We start from the raw sequence: 15762 nt of genomic DNA, 5'->3' as shown, positions 1-15762 counted from the left end.
GATGTCAACCTGTGACATTCGCCTTTTTAGAGAGATCGTGCGCATGTATTGATTAATGGAGAGTGTAAATTATGGGAACGGGCTGGGCACGGTGGCTCACGCTGATAATCTCAGCACTTTGGGAGGCGGAGGCGAGAGGATCAAAGAATTCAAGACCAGCCTGGGCAACATAGGGAGACCTCATCTCTAAAAAATATCTATTTTAAAAAATATTTAAAATTAAAATATGGGAATGATGCCAATACTCTCATCTAAAAATCCCAAGTCTCCAGCCCCAGCTGTGACACTTTTTAGCTGTGTGAACTTGGACTGTCACTCAAATTCCTCAGTTTCATTTATTTGCAAAATGAAACTTATTAATACTATCCTCTCTACCACATGTGATCTTGAGGTTCAGATGAAATAATGTTAGTGAGAGCACTTTGGACGCTAAAGACCGTATTATCTGTAGCTCAGGGTGAAGATTGCCTGGGGGCAGAGGGGAGTGAAGTTGGGAAATCTCAATAAATCCCATCCAGCCCTATAATTTTGTAAAATTGTTTTATGTCGTTAAAAATAAGTTTAACTAGATAGCTCCCGTGGTGTTTCAATAACCCTCGCTTTCATGATTCCTTTTTCCTTTCTAGATGTCCCTAAGTTCCAGCTGTCCCTAAAAGTTCCAGCTCATCTCGCCTGGCCTCCCCCTGAGTCAGTGGGACTCCCAGCCACTGCCACCACAGCTGAAATTCTCATGCAACATCTTCACAGGCACCTTGGGCCCCAAGCATGACTCATCCAGGTTCCAGAGCCAAAGTGGACTGAACATGGAAAGACTTTTATTATAGAAATGACAAGATGCTTTGCACGGTGGAGAGCTGAATTTACTTGGCTCCCATTAGAAACTCTTTCAGCTTAAGTACTTACTGTGGTAGTGAGTCCTACAGTATTTCAGTAAAAAGGAATTCATGGCATAAATGTGGACAGATTTACAGATGTAGAAACATGATGATAGATATCATGAGGTTGGTGATGGGACATATGATGGCACCATTGGTAATATTGGGTGGGTGAGGTAGGTCCCAGAAGGCTACAGGCGCACTCCCAAGGCTGCATGAACAGTTGAATGGAGGGGCTGTTTACCATGGTATCTTAGTTTGCTAGGGCTGCACCACAGACCGGGAGCCTTCAACAACAGGAATTTATTTCCTTGCAGTTCTAGAAGCTAGACGTCCAAGATCTGGCAAGGTTGGTTTCTCCTGAGGCCTCTCTCTGGGCTTGTAGATGCCGTCTTCTCCCTGCGTCCTCATGTGGTCATCCCTCTGTATATGTCTGTTTCTTAATTTTTCCTTCTCCTTTTTTTTTTTTTTTTTTCTTTTTTGAGATGGAGTTTTGTTCTTTTTGCCCAGGCTGGAGTGTAATGGCACAACCTCGGCTCACTGCAACCTCCACCTCCTGGGCTCAAGCAATTCTCCCAACTCAGCCTCTGGAGTAGCTGGGATTATAGGCACCCGCCACCACGCCCAGCTAATTTTTTTGTATTTTTAGTAAAGACGGGGTTTCGCCATGTTGGCCAGGCTGGTCTCGAATTCCTGGCCTCAGGTGATCCACTGGCCTTGGCCTCCCAAAGTGCTGGGATTACAGGCGTGAGCCACCACGCCTGGCCTTAATTTCTTCTTAAAAGGACGCCCGTCCTATTGGGTTACAGCCCACCCTAACCACCTCATTTAATCCCAAACACCTCTTTAAAGAGTCTATCTCCAAATACAGTCACATTCTGGGGTCCCAGGGGTTAAGATTTCAGCATAGAATTTGTGGGAGACATAGTGTAGCCCATAGCACATGCTGTGGGCAGAGTTAAGAGAATGAAGAAGGAGCTGGGTGCAGTGGTTCACACCTGTAATCCAAGCACTTTGGGAGGCTGAGGTGGGCATATCGCTTGAGCCCCTGAGTTCAAGACCAGCCTGGGCAACATGGTGAAACCCCATCTCTACAAAAAAAAAAAAAAAGAAAAAATTAGCTGGGCATGGTGGTACATGCCTGTAGTCCCAGCTACTCTGGAGGCTGGGGCATGATGAGAATCGCTTGAGCCGGGAAGGCAGAGGTTGCAGTGAGCCGAGATGACGCCACTGCACTCCAGCCTGGGCAACAAAGTGAGACTCTGTCTCAAAATAAATAAATAAAAAGAGCATGAAGAAGGGCTGGTGAAGTGCCCAGGAACTGGCAACAGCAGAAAACCTTATCATCCCTTAGGCTGGAGAGGCAAAGGGGAGAGAGAAGGTGGAGTTCCTGGGGCCAGTGAGAGCTGTAGCCACAGAAGAGGCGCCGTCCACCAGGACATGTGCAGTGTGGCCGAGCAACACAGCCACATCAAAACTGAGGCCTGGGAGCTGGGTGCAGTGGCTCATACCTGTAATCCCAGCACTTTGGGAGGCCGAGGTGGGAGCACTAGAGCCTAGGAGTTTGAGACCAGCCTGGGCAACATAGTGAGACTCCATCTCTAGAAAACAAAACCAAACAACAACAACAACAACAAACCCCAAGGCGTAGCAGGGAGGGAAGAGGGAGAAGACCCCACCTCTCTCCCTTCCCAGCCTTCCTCACTTTCAACAGCACCTCTCTTTGATTAAACCCATCTGGAAGTCAGAGCAGAGAACCCCAGAGTGCTGGCAGATGCCAGCTTCCCAAGGCAGAGACAAGGCTGGCAAGGGTGGCCCGTGGGTCTGGGTCGGGAGGGTGGGGTGTGAGTGGGATGCTCAGGAATGAACAGCACAGCGGAAGAAAAGCACACACTTCCAGGGGAGGAACTGCCACTGTGTTTGAGCAATGGGAAAGGGCTTGGAGGAGTTATTAGAAAACAGAAAATGTCTCTTAGCTGCAAATATATTAGTCATACATTCTGAACTAAAACACCTACTCATGTAACCAATTCAATGTCCTAGAAGTTACCATTCTAGGATTTTTTTTTTTTTTTTTTTTTGACACAGAGTCTTACTCTGTCGCCCAGGCTGGAGTGCAGTGGTGTGATCTCGGCTCACTGCAACCTCCGCTTCGCAGGTTCAAGCAGTTCTCCTGCCTCAGCCTCCTGAGTAGCTGGGGTTACTGGCGTCCGCCACCACGCCTGGCTAATTTTTGTATTTTTAGTAGACACGGGGTTTCACCATGTTGGTCAGGCTGGTCTCGAACTCCTGACCTCAGGTGATCCACCCTCCTCGGCCTCCCAAAGTGCTGGGATTACAGGCGTGAGCCACCATGCCCAGCCTCTAGGATTCTTATTTATCTAGGTAAAGCAGAATGATAGAAAAACAAATGTTAGCTGGGTGCGGGGGCTCATGCCTATAATCCCAACACTTTATGAGGCCAAGTTTGAGCCTGGGAGTTCAAGGTCAGCCTGAGTAACATAGGGAGACCTTGATTCTACAAAAAACCAAAGAACAATTAGCCAGGTAGCATGTGCCTGTGGTCCCGGCTACTCAGGAGGCTGAGGTGAGAGGATGGCTTGGGCTCAGGAAGTCAAGGCTACAGTGAGCTGTGATTGCACCACTGCCATCCAGCCTGGGCAACAGAGCAAGCACCTGTCAAAAAAAAAAAAAAAGAAGAACAGGCTGGGCACCATGGCTCACGCTTGTAGTCCCAGCACTTTGGGAGGCCGAGGCAGATGGATCACTTGAGGCCAGGAGTTCGAGACCAGCCTGGCCAACATGTGGAAACCCCATCTCTACTAAAATACAAAAATTAGCCGGGTGTGGTGGCAGGCACCTGTAGTCCCAGCTACTTGTGAGGCTGAGGCAGATGAATCGTTTGAACCCAGGAGGTGGAGGTTGCAGTGAGCTGAGATCGCACCACTGCACTCCAGCATGGGTGACAGAATAAGACTCTGTCTTAAAACAAAACAAAACAAAAAAAACCACACACGTTTGCCAGGCTTGTAATGTTGAATACTTGTGTCCTTATGCTACATACTGTAAATATATACTTTTGCATGGTTTAAGATAGTGGCCTGGGAAGATGGCCCCAGACACAGTGGTATCAATGCCCAAATGATAGGTGGGTTCAGTTGATTTGTGTGTCCCATCCAGGGTGAAGCGAATGTGTCTCCCTGAGTTGAGACCTTGTGTTCCTCCCATGTGTTCCAAAAGAAGACGGCTGTCAGGAAGGGTTTCCTCCTGGGCGGCCCCCAGGAGCCAGGGACAAACGGATAAGCTGGGATGGCCTGCAGTTCCACATGTCCGACCCCCTTTGTCCCAGTGCATTCTTTGATTATATCATGAGCCTGTCACATTGCAAGCAGATGTTTGAATGGGCCAGACCAGAGTCTGTTCCCAACCCCTTTCAGAATAAGCCAAGATCCCCTGGGGCAAGGACATATCAGGAGAAAGAAGGGCTCCTCCAGTGCCAGAGACTGCATGTTGTCTTTTTTTTGAGATAGGACCTCTCTCTGTGGCCCAAGCTGAGTGCAGTGGTGCCATCACAGCTCACTGCAGCCTCGACCTCCCAGGTTCCAAGCGGTCCGCCCACCTCAGCCTCCTGAGTAGCTGGGATTACAGGCATGTGCCACCACACCCAGCTAATTTTTTAATTTTTTGTAGAGATGGGGTCTCCCTATGTTGCCCAGGCTGGTCTTGAACTCCTGGGCTCAAGCAGTCTTCCCGCCTTGGCCCCCCAAAGTGCTGGGATTCCAGGCGTGAGCCCCTGCACCCGGCCTGCATGTTGTCTTAAGCTGTATTTGGGTTATCTATTTCTGTGTAACAAATCACCCTGAATGCACTTGTTTGCAACAAGTCCGTCATTTTCCTCATAAATCTGCAGTTTGGGCTCTGTGGGGAGGGCTTGTCTCTGACCCACACAGCATCCTCCAGGTCCTCTCAACCGAGGGCTGCAGGATCCATGTCCGAGGGGATACAGGGACATGGCTGGAAAATGGTTGTGTGCCACCCACTGAGAGCTCAGTCAGGACTGAGGGCGGGGCCTCTTTACCTCTCCATGTGGCCTGGGGTTCTCATGGCAGGGGAGCTGGGTTCTAAGGATGAGGGTCCCAAGAGAGAGCCAGATTGAACTGGAATCAGCTTTGAGGTCCCAGCCTTGGAAGTCTCCTAGTCTCCTCCACCATCCTCAGTTGGCCAGAGGGGTTTGTCCAATTTCAAGCAGAGAGAACATAGACTTGGGAGAGCTGCAAGGTTCTAGAAGAACATGTGGGATGGGAAACAGCCTTGTGATCATTTTGGGGTAGACTCTCTGCCTCAGGATGGTTCCCTGGGCAACTCTTGCCATACATAGGACACAGGCATGTGAAGTAGGCACATCTCCCATTGTGGTAGGAACCAGGTAATGGTGGGTAAACTGTGTTGATATTCATTCAGCAAAACTTTTTTTTTTTTTTTTTTTTTTTTTTTTTAAGTATCGCTCTTGTCCCCAGGCTGGAGTGCAATGGCGCGATCTCGGCTCACTGCAACCTCCACCTCCCGGGTTCAAGCGATTCTCCTGCCTCGGCACTCCCCCTCCCCGAGCAGCTGGGATTACAGGTGCCTGCCACCACGCCTGGCTAATTTTTGTATTTTTAGTAGAGACGGGGTTTCACCGTGTTGGCCAGGCTGGTCTAGAACTCCTGACCTCAGGTGATCCAACCCCCTCGGCCTCCCAAAGTGCTGGGATTACAGGCGTGAGCCACTGCACCTGGCCACATTCAGCAAAACTTTATGAACGCCCACTTTGCACCGGACTCTATGCGAGTCTCTGGGAATATAGGTTTGAGAAAGAAACTGTTCTGCCTTCAGTGAGCTGATCATAGCTGCGAAGGAGACAGAGCAGCCAGGCTGTGAGAGCTCACAGAAGGAAGAAGTAAGCCACTCCACGGGGCATTGCAGAAGTGATGTCCAAGCAGAAACTCCAGATGGGTCACGCACGGTGACTCACGCTTGTCATCCCAGCACTTTGGGAGGCCGAGGCAGGTGGATCACTTGAGATCCCCAGTTCGAGATCAGTCTGGCCAACATGGTGAAACCCCGACTCTACTAAAAAAGTACAAAATTTAGCCAGGCGTGGTGGCACGCGCCTGCGGTCCCAGCTACTCAGGAGGCTGAAGCACTAGAATTGCTTGAACCCAAGAGGCAGAGGTTGCAGTGAGCCAAGATTGCACCACTGCACTCCAGCCTGGGTATCAGAGCGAGACCCTGTCTCAAAAAAAAAAAAAAAAAAAGAAAAAAAAAAAAAGAAAGAAAGAAAGATAAAGAAACCTGGGATGGGATGAACGGTATTTCATAGTAACTAGAAGGTGAGTGTACAAGGAGGAGCATTCCAGAGAGAGGAAGGAGAGGAATAAAATAAGCAGAGACCCCAGGCCAAACCTGGGTGACCAAGCATCCCGGTTTGCCAGGGCTGTCCTGGCGTTAGCACCACAAGATCCACATCCGGGAAACCCCTTGTCACTGTGAGTGGTCCTTGTAAAATGTCCATTGCAGCTGGAGCCTAGAGAAGTGGGGCTGGGTTGCAGCAGGGTTGGAAAAGAGAGATAGCCGAAAAGGTAGCCAGGAGCCCAAACGGGAAGCCAAGCCAAGCAGTTAAGACTTTATCTCCAAGATAGCTGAGCAATCAGGACAGGATTTTAAAGAAGAGAGTGACTTGCTAGGACTTGCATTTGAAAGAGCTCTGGCTTCTGGATAATGCAGGAGAGGGGCAACACTGAAGACCAGTTTGGGGCCATCACAGTTTTCCAGGGAAAAGATGCTGGTGACTTGAACTGAAAGTAGTGGAGGAGGGTGGAGAGAAAACAAGGAGGTTGTAGAATGTCTTCAGGAGAAATAGCAGAACTTAGAATTTTCTTAGCCAGGTGCAGTGGCTCAGGCCTGTAATCCCAGCACTTTGGGAGGCTGAGGTGGGCAGATCACGAAGTCAGGAGATTGAGACCATCCTGGCCAAGCTGGTGAAATCCCATCTCTACTAATAATACAAAATTATCTGCGTGTGGTGGCATGCACTTATAATCCCAACTACTTGGGAGGCTGAGGCACAAGAATCGCTTGAACCAGGGAGGCAGAGGTTGCAGTGAGCCGAGACCGCGCCACTGTACTCCAGCCTGGCAACAGAGAGAGACTCCGTCAAGAAAAAAAAGAAAAAGAAAAAAAAAAAGAACTTTCTTAGAGGTAGGAGGAGAGAGAAGGAGAAATTAAGGACTCTTAGTTTTCTGGCTTGGGAAACTGGAGTTTTGGGAGGTAATTAGGATGGTTTGGAAATATCTTCGCCACACCACCCTACCCCAGAATGCCAACAAAGCAATGATGCTTCTGCTTCCCATGGAGTTCTTGTTGCCTTAAAAGTCATCTCAGTTATTGTGCAACTGACCTAGAAGCCTCAGACAGAGCCGTGAGACTTACAGAAACTTCAGGATACAAAGGAGGTGTGGAAGGCAAGGGGGAAAGCGACAGGTATTTATTAAACCACATACTTCCTCAATTATTTTTGTGTTCTATCTTATCCAATCTTCACAAGAATCTTATGAGGTAGTAGGTAGGTATTTTTATCCTCATGTGCTAAAAGTGGCCACAACTATGAAGAAGCAGAGCTGGGATTTCAACCCAGATGTGTTTGACTCTGAAGATCTGCTCTTTCCACCTTGCCGCTTCCCCAGAAACTCTGGTTTCTCTCTGCCTGCGTATTTCTCCCTATCTCCTGCCATGCTTTGATTCCACCTTCATTCAGCATTTGTGCTGAGAAGCAGTACTTCCGAGGAAGAGAGATCAGCACCAGGCCTGGTTTGGTGGCTAACGCCTGTCATCCCAGCCCTTTGGAAGGCTGAGGTGGGAGAATTGCTGGAGGCCAGGAGTTTTAGACCAGTCTGGGCAACGTAGTGAGACCACGTGTCCACAAAAAAAATTTTTAAAAATTAGCTGAGCACAGTGGTGCATGACTGTAGTCCCAGCTACTTGGGAGGCTGAAGCAGTAGGGGTTACTTGCACCCAGGTGTTCAAAGCTGCAGGAGTTCAAGACTCTAGTCTGAGTAACAGAGCCAGACTCTGTCTCTAAATAAAACAAACAAGCCAAAGCCAAATAAAAAAAGAGAGGTTAGCTCCAGTACAGTAAACAAGGATGCATGGCCGGGTGCAGTGGCTCATGACTGTAATGCCAGCACTTTGGGAGGCCAAGGCGGGTGGATCACTTGAGGTCAGGAGTTCAAGACCACCTTGGCCAACATGGCGAAACCCCGTCTGCATTAAAAATACAAAAATTAACTGGGTGTGGTGGTGGGTACCTGTAATCCTAGCTACTCAGGACAGGGAGGCAGGAGAATCGCTTGAGCCCGGGCAGCGGAGGTTGCAGTGAGCCGAGATCGCGCCACTGCACTTCAGCCTGGGCGACAGAGACTCAAAACAAAAAAACAAAACAAAACACACACACACACACACACACATTTGCCAAGCCTGTAATGTTGAACACTTACATTCTTATGCTACAAAAAAAAAAAAAAAGAAAAAGAAAAAGAGAGAGAGACAGAAGGATGCAGACCAAGAGTTGGGAGTGTCACCTCCTCAGGGCTCTAAGAGGATGGCAGAAGGCTGCTCTCAGAAACAGAGATTTCAAGAGTTACTTAATCCTTTGTAACTCATCCCTACCCTGATTATATTTGCAAAATCCCAAAACCAGAGGACCTATGTAAGTTTCTTTGTGTGCGTGACGGACAGCGGAAGCTATGGAGGCAGTGCCCCTGCCATCAGCCAATTTAGGAAAGGGAGAGTTCGGGGGATAAAACTCAAGAGAGAGATAGCTGTGGGAAGGGCACTACTGAGAAGACAGGGAAATTGTGAGGTCTGGGGTCCTCGCTCCAAAGGACTAGGGAACCCGACAACTAGACCTATGTGGTTGGCCCTCCCAGGTCCAGACAAGCGGAAGCTGGTACCATTAAAAAACCCCAGTGCTGGCTGGGTGAAGTGGCTCACACCTGTAATCTCAGCACTTTGGGAGGCCGAAGTGGGCGGATCACTTGAAGTCGGGAGCTCAAGACCAGCCTGGCCAACATGGTGAAACCCCGTTACCACTAAAAATACAAAAATTAGCTGGGCGTGATGGTGGGCGCCTGTAATCCCAGCTACTCAGGAAGCTGAGGCAGGAGAATCACTGGAACCCAGGAGGCGGAGGTCGCATTGAGCTGAGATTGCATCACTGCACTCCAGCCTGGGCGACAGAGTGAGACTCCATCTCCATACACAAAACAAACAAACAAACAAAAAAACAAAAATAAAAACACACAAAACCGCAGTGCCATCTCAAACTCCTCCTTAACCAGCCAGGTTTACATTTTGGTGTGAATCTGGACTTCTCTCCCCTTCGAAGTCTTGATCTTCCTGTATTCACGTTACATATACTCTGTCCATTTTGCTCAATCTGTCTTCTACTCGAGTGATTTCTGCATGTATCTTATTCCCCCACTAGGTTGGGAATTCTTCAAAGGATTCCAGTTTCATTCATTCCATATTTCCACGTTTTCTTTCACGTTAGTAGACACATGGTTGGCGTTTGACAGTAGCACTGTCATTGGAATGTCTTCGGAAGATCCGAAATGTACATTTCTCAGCCGGCTTCTGTAGTCACTGACACCAGCTCAGAATGGACACAAGAGGGCGCTCCTTCCCCTCTTATTTGAGTTCAGGGCACATCACTACTAACAATTTGTGTCTCAAAAACTCAAACAGGACTGACGTTCCTGAAAACACAGCTTTCACCACTACTAGGGAGGGGGCTCTGGGAAATTTTGAATATATATGCTGACACCCTTAGAGAATCACTCACTTATTCCACTCAAGTCTTTGATTCCATTAGAATCATTCAAGCAAATAATCACATTGTCAGTTTTTGAACAACTTATAGTCTAAAGAAACATAACCACTTTAAAAAGTAACCAACTGGTGGGGCGCGCTCGCTCACGCCTGTAATCCCAGTACTTTGGAAGGCCGAGGCGGGCGGATCACGAGGTCAGGAGATCGAGACCAGCCTGGTCAACATGTTGAAACCTCCTCTCTACTAAAATACAAAAATTAGCTGGGCATGGTGGCGGCGCGCCAGTAGTCCCAGCTACGTGGGAGGCTGAGGCAGGAGAATTGGTTGAACCAGGGAGGTACACCACTGCACTCCAGCCTAGCAACAGAGCAAGACTCTGTCTCAAAAAAAAAAAAGTAACTAACCATGTCACCCATTAGGATGGCTGTTATCAACAACAAACAAACAAAACAGAAAATAAGTTATCCAGGAGGTGGAAAAATTAGAATTTTTGTGCATTGCTGATGGGAATGTAAAATCGTGCACCTGCAATTAAAAAACAAACAAACAAACAGTGTGGGCCGAGAGCGGTAGCTCACGCCTGTAATCCCAGCACTTTGGGAAGCCAAGGCAGGCAGAACATTTGAGGTCAGGAGTTCAAGACCGGCCTGGCCAACATGGTGAAACACTGTCTCTACTAAAAATACAGAAAATCAGCGGAGCGTGGTGGTGTGTGCCTATAATACCAGCTACTCAGGAGGCTGAGGCAGAATTGCCTGAACCTGGGAGGCAGAGGTTGCAGTGAGCTGAGATCATGTCACTGCGCTCCAGCTTGGGTGACAGAGTGAGACTCTGTCTCAAAAAACAAACAAAACACAATATGACGTTCTTCAAGAAACTAAACAGAATTTCCATGTGATCCAGTCATCATACATCTGGGGAAATACACAAAAGGATTGAAAGCAGGGGCTCAAACAGATGTTTCTACACCCATGTTCACAGCAGCATTCTTCACAATAGCCCAGAGGTGGAAGCAGCCCAAGGCTCTCAATCTCCATTGAGAGATGAATGGAGAAGCAAAATGTGGTCCATCCATACCATGGAATATTATTCAGCCTTAAAAAGGAAGGAAATTCTGACCCTTGCTACAACATGGATGAACCCTGAGGACATTACACTGAGTGAAATAAGCCAGATACAAAAAGGAAGGTGAATCTTTTTTTTTTGAGACAGAGTCTGTCTCTGTTACCCAGGCTGGAGTGCAGTGGCACGATCTTGGCTCACTGCAACCTCTGCCTCCCAGGTTCAAGTGATTCTCCTGCCTCAGCCTCCCGAATAGCTGAGACTACAGGCATGTGCCACCACGCCCGGCTAATTTTTGTATTTTTAGTAGAGATGGGGTTTCACCATGTTGACCAGGCTAGTCTTGAACTCCTGACCTCAAGTGATCCACCTGCCTCAGCCTCCCAAAGTGCTGGGATGACAGGCGTGAGCCACCGCACCCAGCTACAGGAAGGTGAATCTTGACCTAAGCCTGGAAGCAAGAAGGGTGATGCTTGGATAGACACAGAGGAGGAGGTAATAGTAGTAGCATGAGGACAAAGGGAGGAAAGAGTTTGCTACCAGAGCCTTTGTAGGTTCCTGCATACAGAAGTGATATGATAAAAGAAATATTTTTAGAAGATTCGTGGGACATAGGATAGATCTGAGGGGGAAAAACTGTAAGTAGATAAATGACTTTAGATGCTGCAGCAATAATTTGGGACTAGATTAAGGACAGTGGTATTGATGAAAATAAATGGATGGATTAGGCTGGGCAAAGTGGCTCACGCCTGTCATCCCAGCACTTTGGGAGGCCGAAGCAGGCAGACTGCTTGAGGTCAAGAGTTCGACACCAGTCTGGCCAACGTGGCAAAACCCATCCCTACAAAAAATACAAAAAAAAAAAAAAAATTAGCCGAGGATGGTGGCACACGCCTGTAATCCCAGCTACTCTGGAGGCTAAGGTATGAGAATTGCTTGAGCCTGGGAGGCGGAGGCTGCAGTGGGCCAAGATTATGACACTGCACTCCAGCCTGGGTGACAGAGTGACACTCCATCTCAAAAAAGAAATGGATGGATTAAAATGATGGACCTTGAGAAAACAAAACAAAACAAAACAGGGTAGGGGTTGGAGGGTGAGTCAAGGAAGCAGAGTACAAGTTGATTACCAAGGGCTGATAAAGCCTCTAGCCCAGACTTCTGGAAGGCTGGTGCCAAAACTCTCCATACGGCATCTACATTCCAATTGATGCATGTTGTTAAACAAAGTAAACATAATCCGACAGGTTTTTCCAAATATGCTATGAGTGACTTGCAGACTTTCATAAAATATTAAAGTTTTAGTCTTTGATCATTTTGTTTCTTTTCTAAGTCACTCCCTTCTTTAAAGAAGGGTACATTTATCTCCGCTTTCCCTACAGCTTTGCTGCGGGGTGATTCTTCCGTGCCCATGAGAAAACCAAGCTGTTGTAAATATGATCTGCTGTGGCCAAATCTTTATGATTTATTCGCCGCTTGTTCATTCATTTTGTCATCTACAAGGCTAGTAGAGAAAATGCATTAGCATTAATGGGGCACATATTAGAAATGCAGAAGCTTGGTCCCCACCCCAAGCCTAATGAATTAGAATCCCCATGATTTCTTTTCTTTTCTTTTTTTTTTTTTTTTTGAGACAAGAGTCTCACTCTGTTGCCCAGGCTGGAGTACAGTGGCATGATCTCGGCTCACTGCAACCTCTGCCTCCCGGGTTCAAGCAATTCTCCTGCCTCAGCCTCCTGAGTAGCTGAGACTACAGATGTGCACCATCACGCCCGGCTGATTTTTGTATTTTTAGTAGAGATGGAGTTTCACCATGTTGGTCAGGCTGGTCTCGAACTCCTGACCTCGTGATCTGCCCGTCTCGGCCTCCCAAAGTGCTGGGATTAGAGGTGTGAGCCACTGCACCCAGCTGATTTCTTTAAAGACATGGAATGCTTCATGTATTGGCGTGTCATCCTCCCACAGAGGCCATGCTAATTTCTATATCATTTCGACTGTAGTATATGCACTGCTGAGGCAAGCACAGAATCTGCATGTTTAATAAGCTCTCCCTCCATTTGTTTGCATATTAAAGCTTGTAAAGTAGGAAATCTTGTCCTACAAAACAAAATCTGAACTCCTAACAAAGTTCTCCAACAGCTTTTCAATCTTATTTTATCTTACTCCAACACTTGAACTCTCTGCTTCCGATGCAATTCAGAAAGGAAAGTATCCTTGCATTGACAAGTAGAAGATTTGAGTTTTTTATTTTATTTTATTTTTTATTTTGAGTCAAAGTCTAGCTCTGTCACCCAGGCTGGAGTGCAGCGGCATGATCTCGGCTCACTGCAACCTCTGCCCCTCAGGTTCAAGCGATTCCCCTGCCTCAGCCTCCAGAGTAGCTGGGATGACAGGCATGCACCACCAGCCCAGCTAATGTTTTGTGTTTTTAGTAGAGACGGGTTTCATCGTGTTGGCCAGGCTGGTCTGGAACTCCTGGCTTCAGGTGATCCACCCACCTTTGTCTCCGAAAGTGCTGGGATTACAGGTGTGAGCCACAGTGCCCGACCAGAAGAATGAGTTAACTACAGCTGAGCACACAAAAAAGTAAGAATCCACTAGGCAGTACTTGATTAAGTGCCAGATGACTAGCAGAGGCAAGACATGCTCTGAGTTAGGAGTCGTCATGATTTTTGAAGTTTTCACCAAGTAGAGAGTTGATTTGGTCTTTTAAGGTTGGGGAGGTTTCTGCAGACAGGTATGGGGGAGAGTACCAGGGACATGGAGTGGTTTATGCAAAGCAAACAAATAAGAAAGCAAAAATGAACAGAGATTAGGCAACTTTGCTATCAAGGGGAGTAGCTGAGATCTGGCTGGAAAAACTGTGAATAAGAGGCCAAGTATTTGTTCGGGAGGGCAGTGTTTTCTCTAACTTATTCATGATAAAATTTTGATATATTGCATTCCATCACGAAACAAACAGAAACACTTTTTAAGAAAGAAAATGGCTATATAATTAATTGACATGCATTATAAAAATCACAACCACCCGTATGTGCCCATGAGAAAACCAATCTATCGAAGTAAATATTATCTGCTGTGGCCAAATCTTTACGATTTATTTGCTGCTTAATCATTCATTTTGTCATCTACAAGAGTAGCAGAGGAAAGCTTGGATTTACTACTACAGAAAAACAAGTACATATAGGGAAAAAATATTTACAAACTGAGAAAGTTCTATCCACTAACTTCTTTTCTCTATGAATTGGGGAAAGGTCAGGGTTATCTGATACAAGGGCAGACCGTTTTGGTTCAGCTCATAGACCATAGTCTTCCCAGGGAACATGGATTAAGTCTTGCAGTGGACCGTGGGAAGCAAGGTCTTGAAAGGATAAAATGTGCTTTTAGGCAGATTACTCCGGTAACCCTATACAGGATGGGTTGGTAAAGGGAGCACGGAGAGACAGGAAGACCCGTTAGGAGACTGCAGCAGTAAACAGCAGTAATCCAGGCTTGAGTTGGTGCAAAAAGATCTTGTGTTTACACAGTACTTTAGGTATACAAATTCTTTTCACAGACACTACTTAAAATGATTATGTGAGGTAGGTAGAGTCTTTTTTTTTAATTTGGAGATTTAATTAAAAAGGTAGCTATGTGAGAGGCATTTTAAAAAGAATTAGCAGAACTTAGTGTTAGGGTGGTGGGGAAGTGGGCAGCAGAGGGATGGAAGAGGAATCAAAGAGGATACCAAAGTGTTTAAGCTCGGGTGACTCAGGGAATGTCACTGCTATTGACCGAAGTCTAGAGGGAAAGCTGGTGTGGAGGGGGGGTTGTGATGGTAAATTTTATTCTTTCTTTTTATTCTGAAATAATTTCAAATTGACAGGAAATTATCTGAAAGAATCGAACAAAATAACTCACCTATTCTCTGCCCAGAGACTCATCACCTTTCATCTGTGGCCTCTATGACATTCTTTTTTTTTTTTTTTTTTTTTTTCCTGAGATGGAGTCTCGCACTGTCATCCAGGCTGGAGTGCAGTGGTGCGAACTCAGCTCCCTGCAATCTCCGCCTCCCACATTCAAGTGATTCTCCTGCCTCAGCCTCCCAAGTAGCTGGGGCAACAGGCACCCACCACCACATCCGGCTAATTTTTGGATTTTTAGTAGAGACGGAGTTTCGCCATGTTGGCTAGACTGGTCTCGAACTCCTGACCTCAAGTGATCTGCCCGCCTCAGCCTCCCAAAGTGCAGGGATTACAGACGTGAGCCACCGCGCCCAGACTTCAATGACATTCTTTACAGCACAATAATCACACGTTGGACACAGTTGCTCTGCTGAATCTACTTCCACCTGGGGCGGCTCCTCAAGTTTCCTTGGCTCTCAAGGTCTTGACTTTTTTGAATATTACAGACCATTTTGTAGGCTGTCCCTCAATTTGGGTTTGTCCAGCGTTTCCTCATAAGACCTGGGTCCTGCATCTTTGACGGGAACGTGGCAGAAGTCACGCTGCAACTCCTCACTGGGTTTCACCAGGTGGCACGCAATGTCAACTTATCTCTTTATCTGTGGGTTCATGTTCATGATTTGATTAGGATGATGTGTGCCTGGTCTCACCATGGTAAAATTACTTCTAAGGGCTTTCTAATTACTGAAATATTTTGTGAGGAGATGCTTTGAAAGGCTGCTGGCAAGCCTGGGTTTGGGAGTGTTCCACCTGCATAGCTGCAAAGCATCCTGACTTAGAAGGGTACGACGTTCGGTTTGCTTTTTGCTCAGGAAGGAAGGGGGCGGGGAAGGGAGGAAAGAAGACTGATAAAAAGGGAAGAAGGAAGGGAGGGAAGGAGAAAGGGAAGGAAAGAAGAGAGGTAAGGAGAAAGGGAAGGAAAGAAGAGAGGGAGGGAGTGAGGAAGGAAGAAGGAACGAAGGAAAGGAAGGAAGGAAAGGAAGGGAGGGATGGAGGGAGGGAGGAAGGGAGGGAA

The 15762-nt window shown here is 47.2% G+C and overlaps 1 protein-coding gene and 1 non-coding gene across 3 annotated transcripts in view; one reads left to right on the top strand and one right to left on the bottom strand.

Moving 5' to 3' along the window:
• Window positions 1–966, top strand: part of FBXO16 (F-box protein 16) — a 63254-nt gene extending 62288 nt beyond the window's left edge. The window contains exon 8 of one of the 2 annotated variants that reach the window (XM_054499466.2): window positions 627–966. In XM_054499466.2, the coding sequence (XP_054355441.1) occupies window positions 627–653 (27 nt within the window). In that variant the 3' untranslated portion in view covers window positions 654–966. The remainder of the gene's footprint in view (window positions 1–626) is intronic. The other variant, XM_054499464.2, reaches the window with a different exon arrangement.
• An 11757-nt stretch (window positions 967–12723) lies between these two features.
• LOC129043275 (U6 spliceosomal RNA) lies at window positions 12724–12827 on the bottom strand. Its single transcript, XR_008504372.1, has one exon. It is a non-coding gene; the product is annotated as a U6 spliceosomal RNA (small nuclear RNA).
• Window positions 12828–15762: the final 2935 nt, after the last annotated feature.

This window comes from Pongo pygmaeus, chromosome 7 (assembly GCF_028885625.2).
Source record: "Pongo pygmaeus isolate AG05252 chromosome 7, NHGRI_mPonPyg2-v2.0_pri, whole genome shotgun sequence".
Taxonomy (NCBI): Eukaryota; Metazoa; Chordata; class Mammalia; order Primates; family Hominidae; genus Pongo; species Pongo pygmaeus.
The sequence above is the reverse complement of the archived record's forward strand: the minus strand, read 5'-3'. Positions and strand labels throughout refer to the sequence as shown.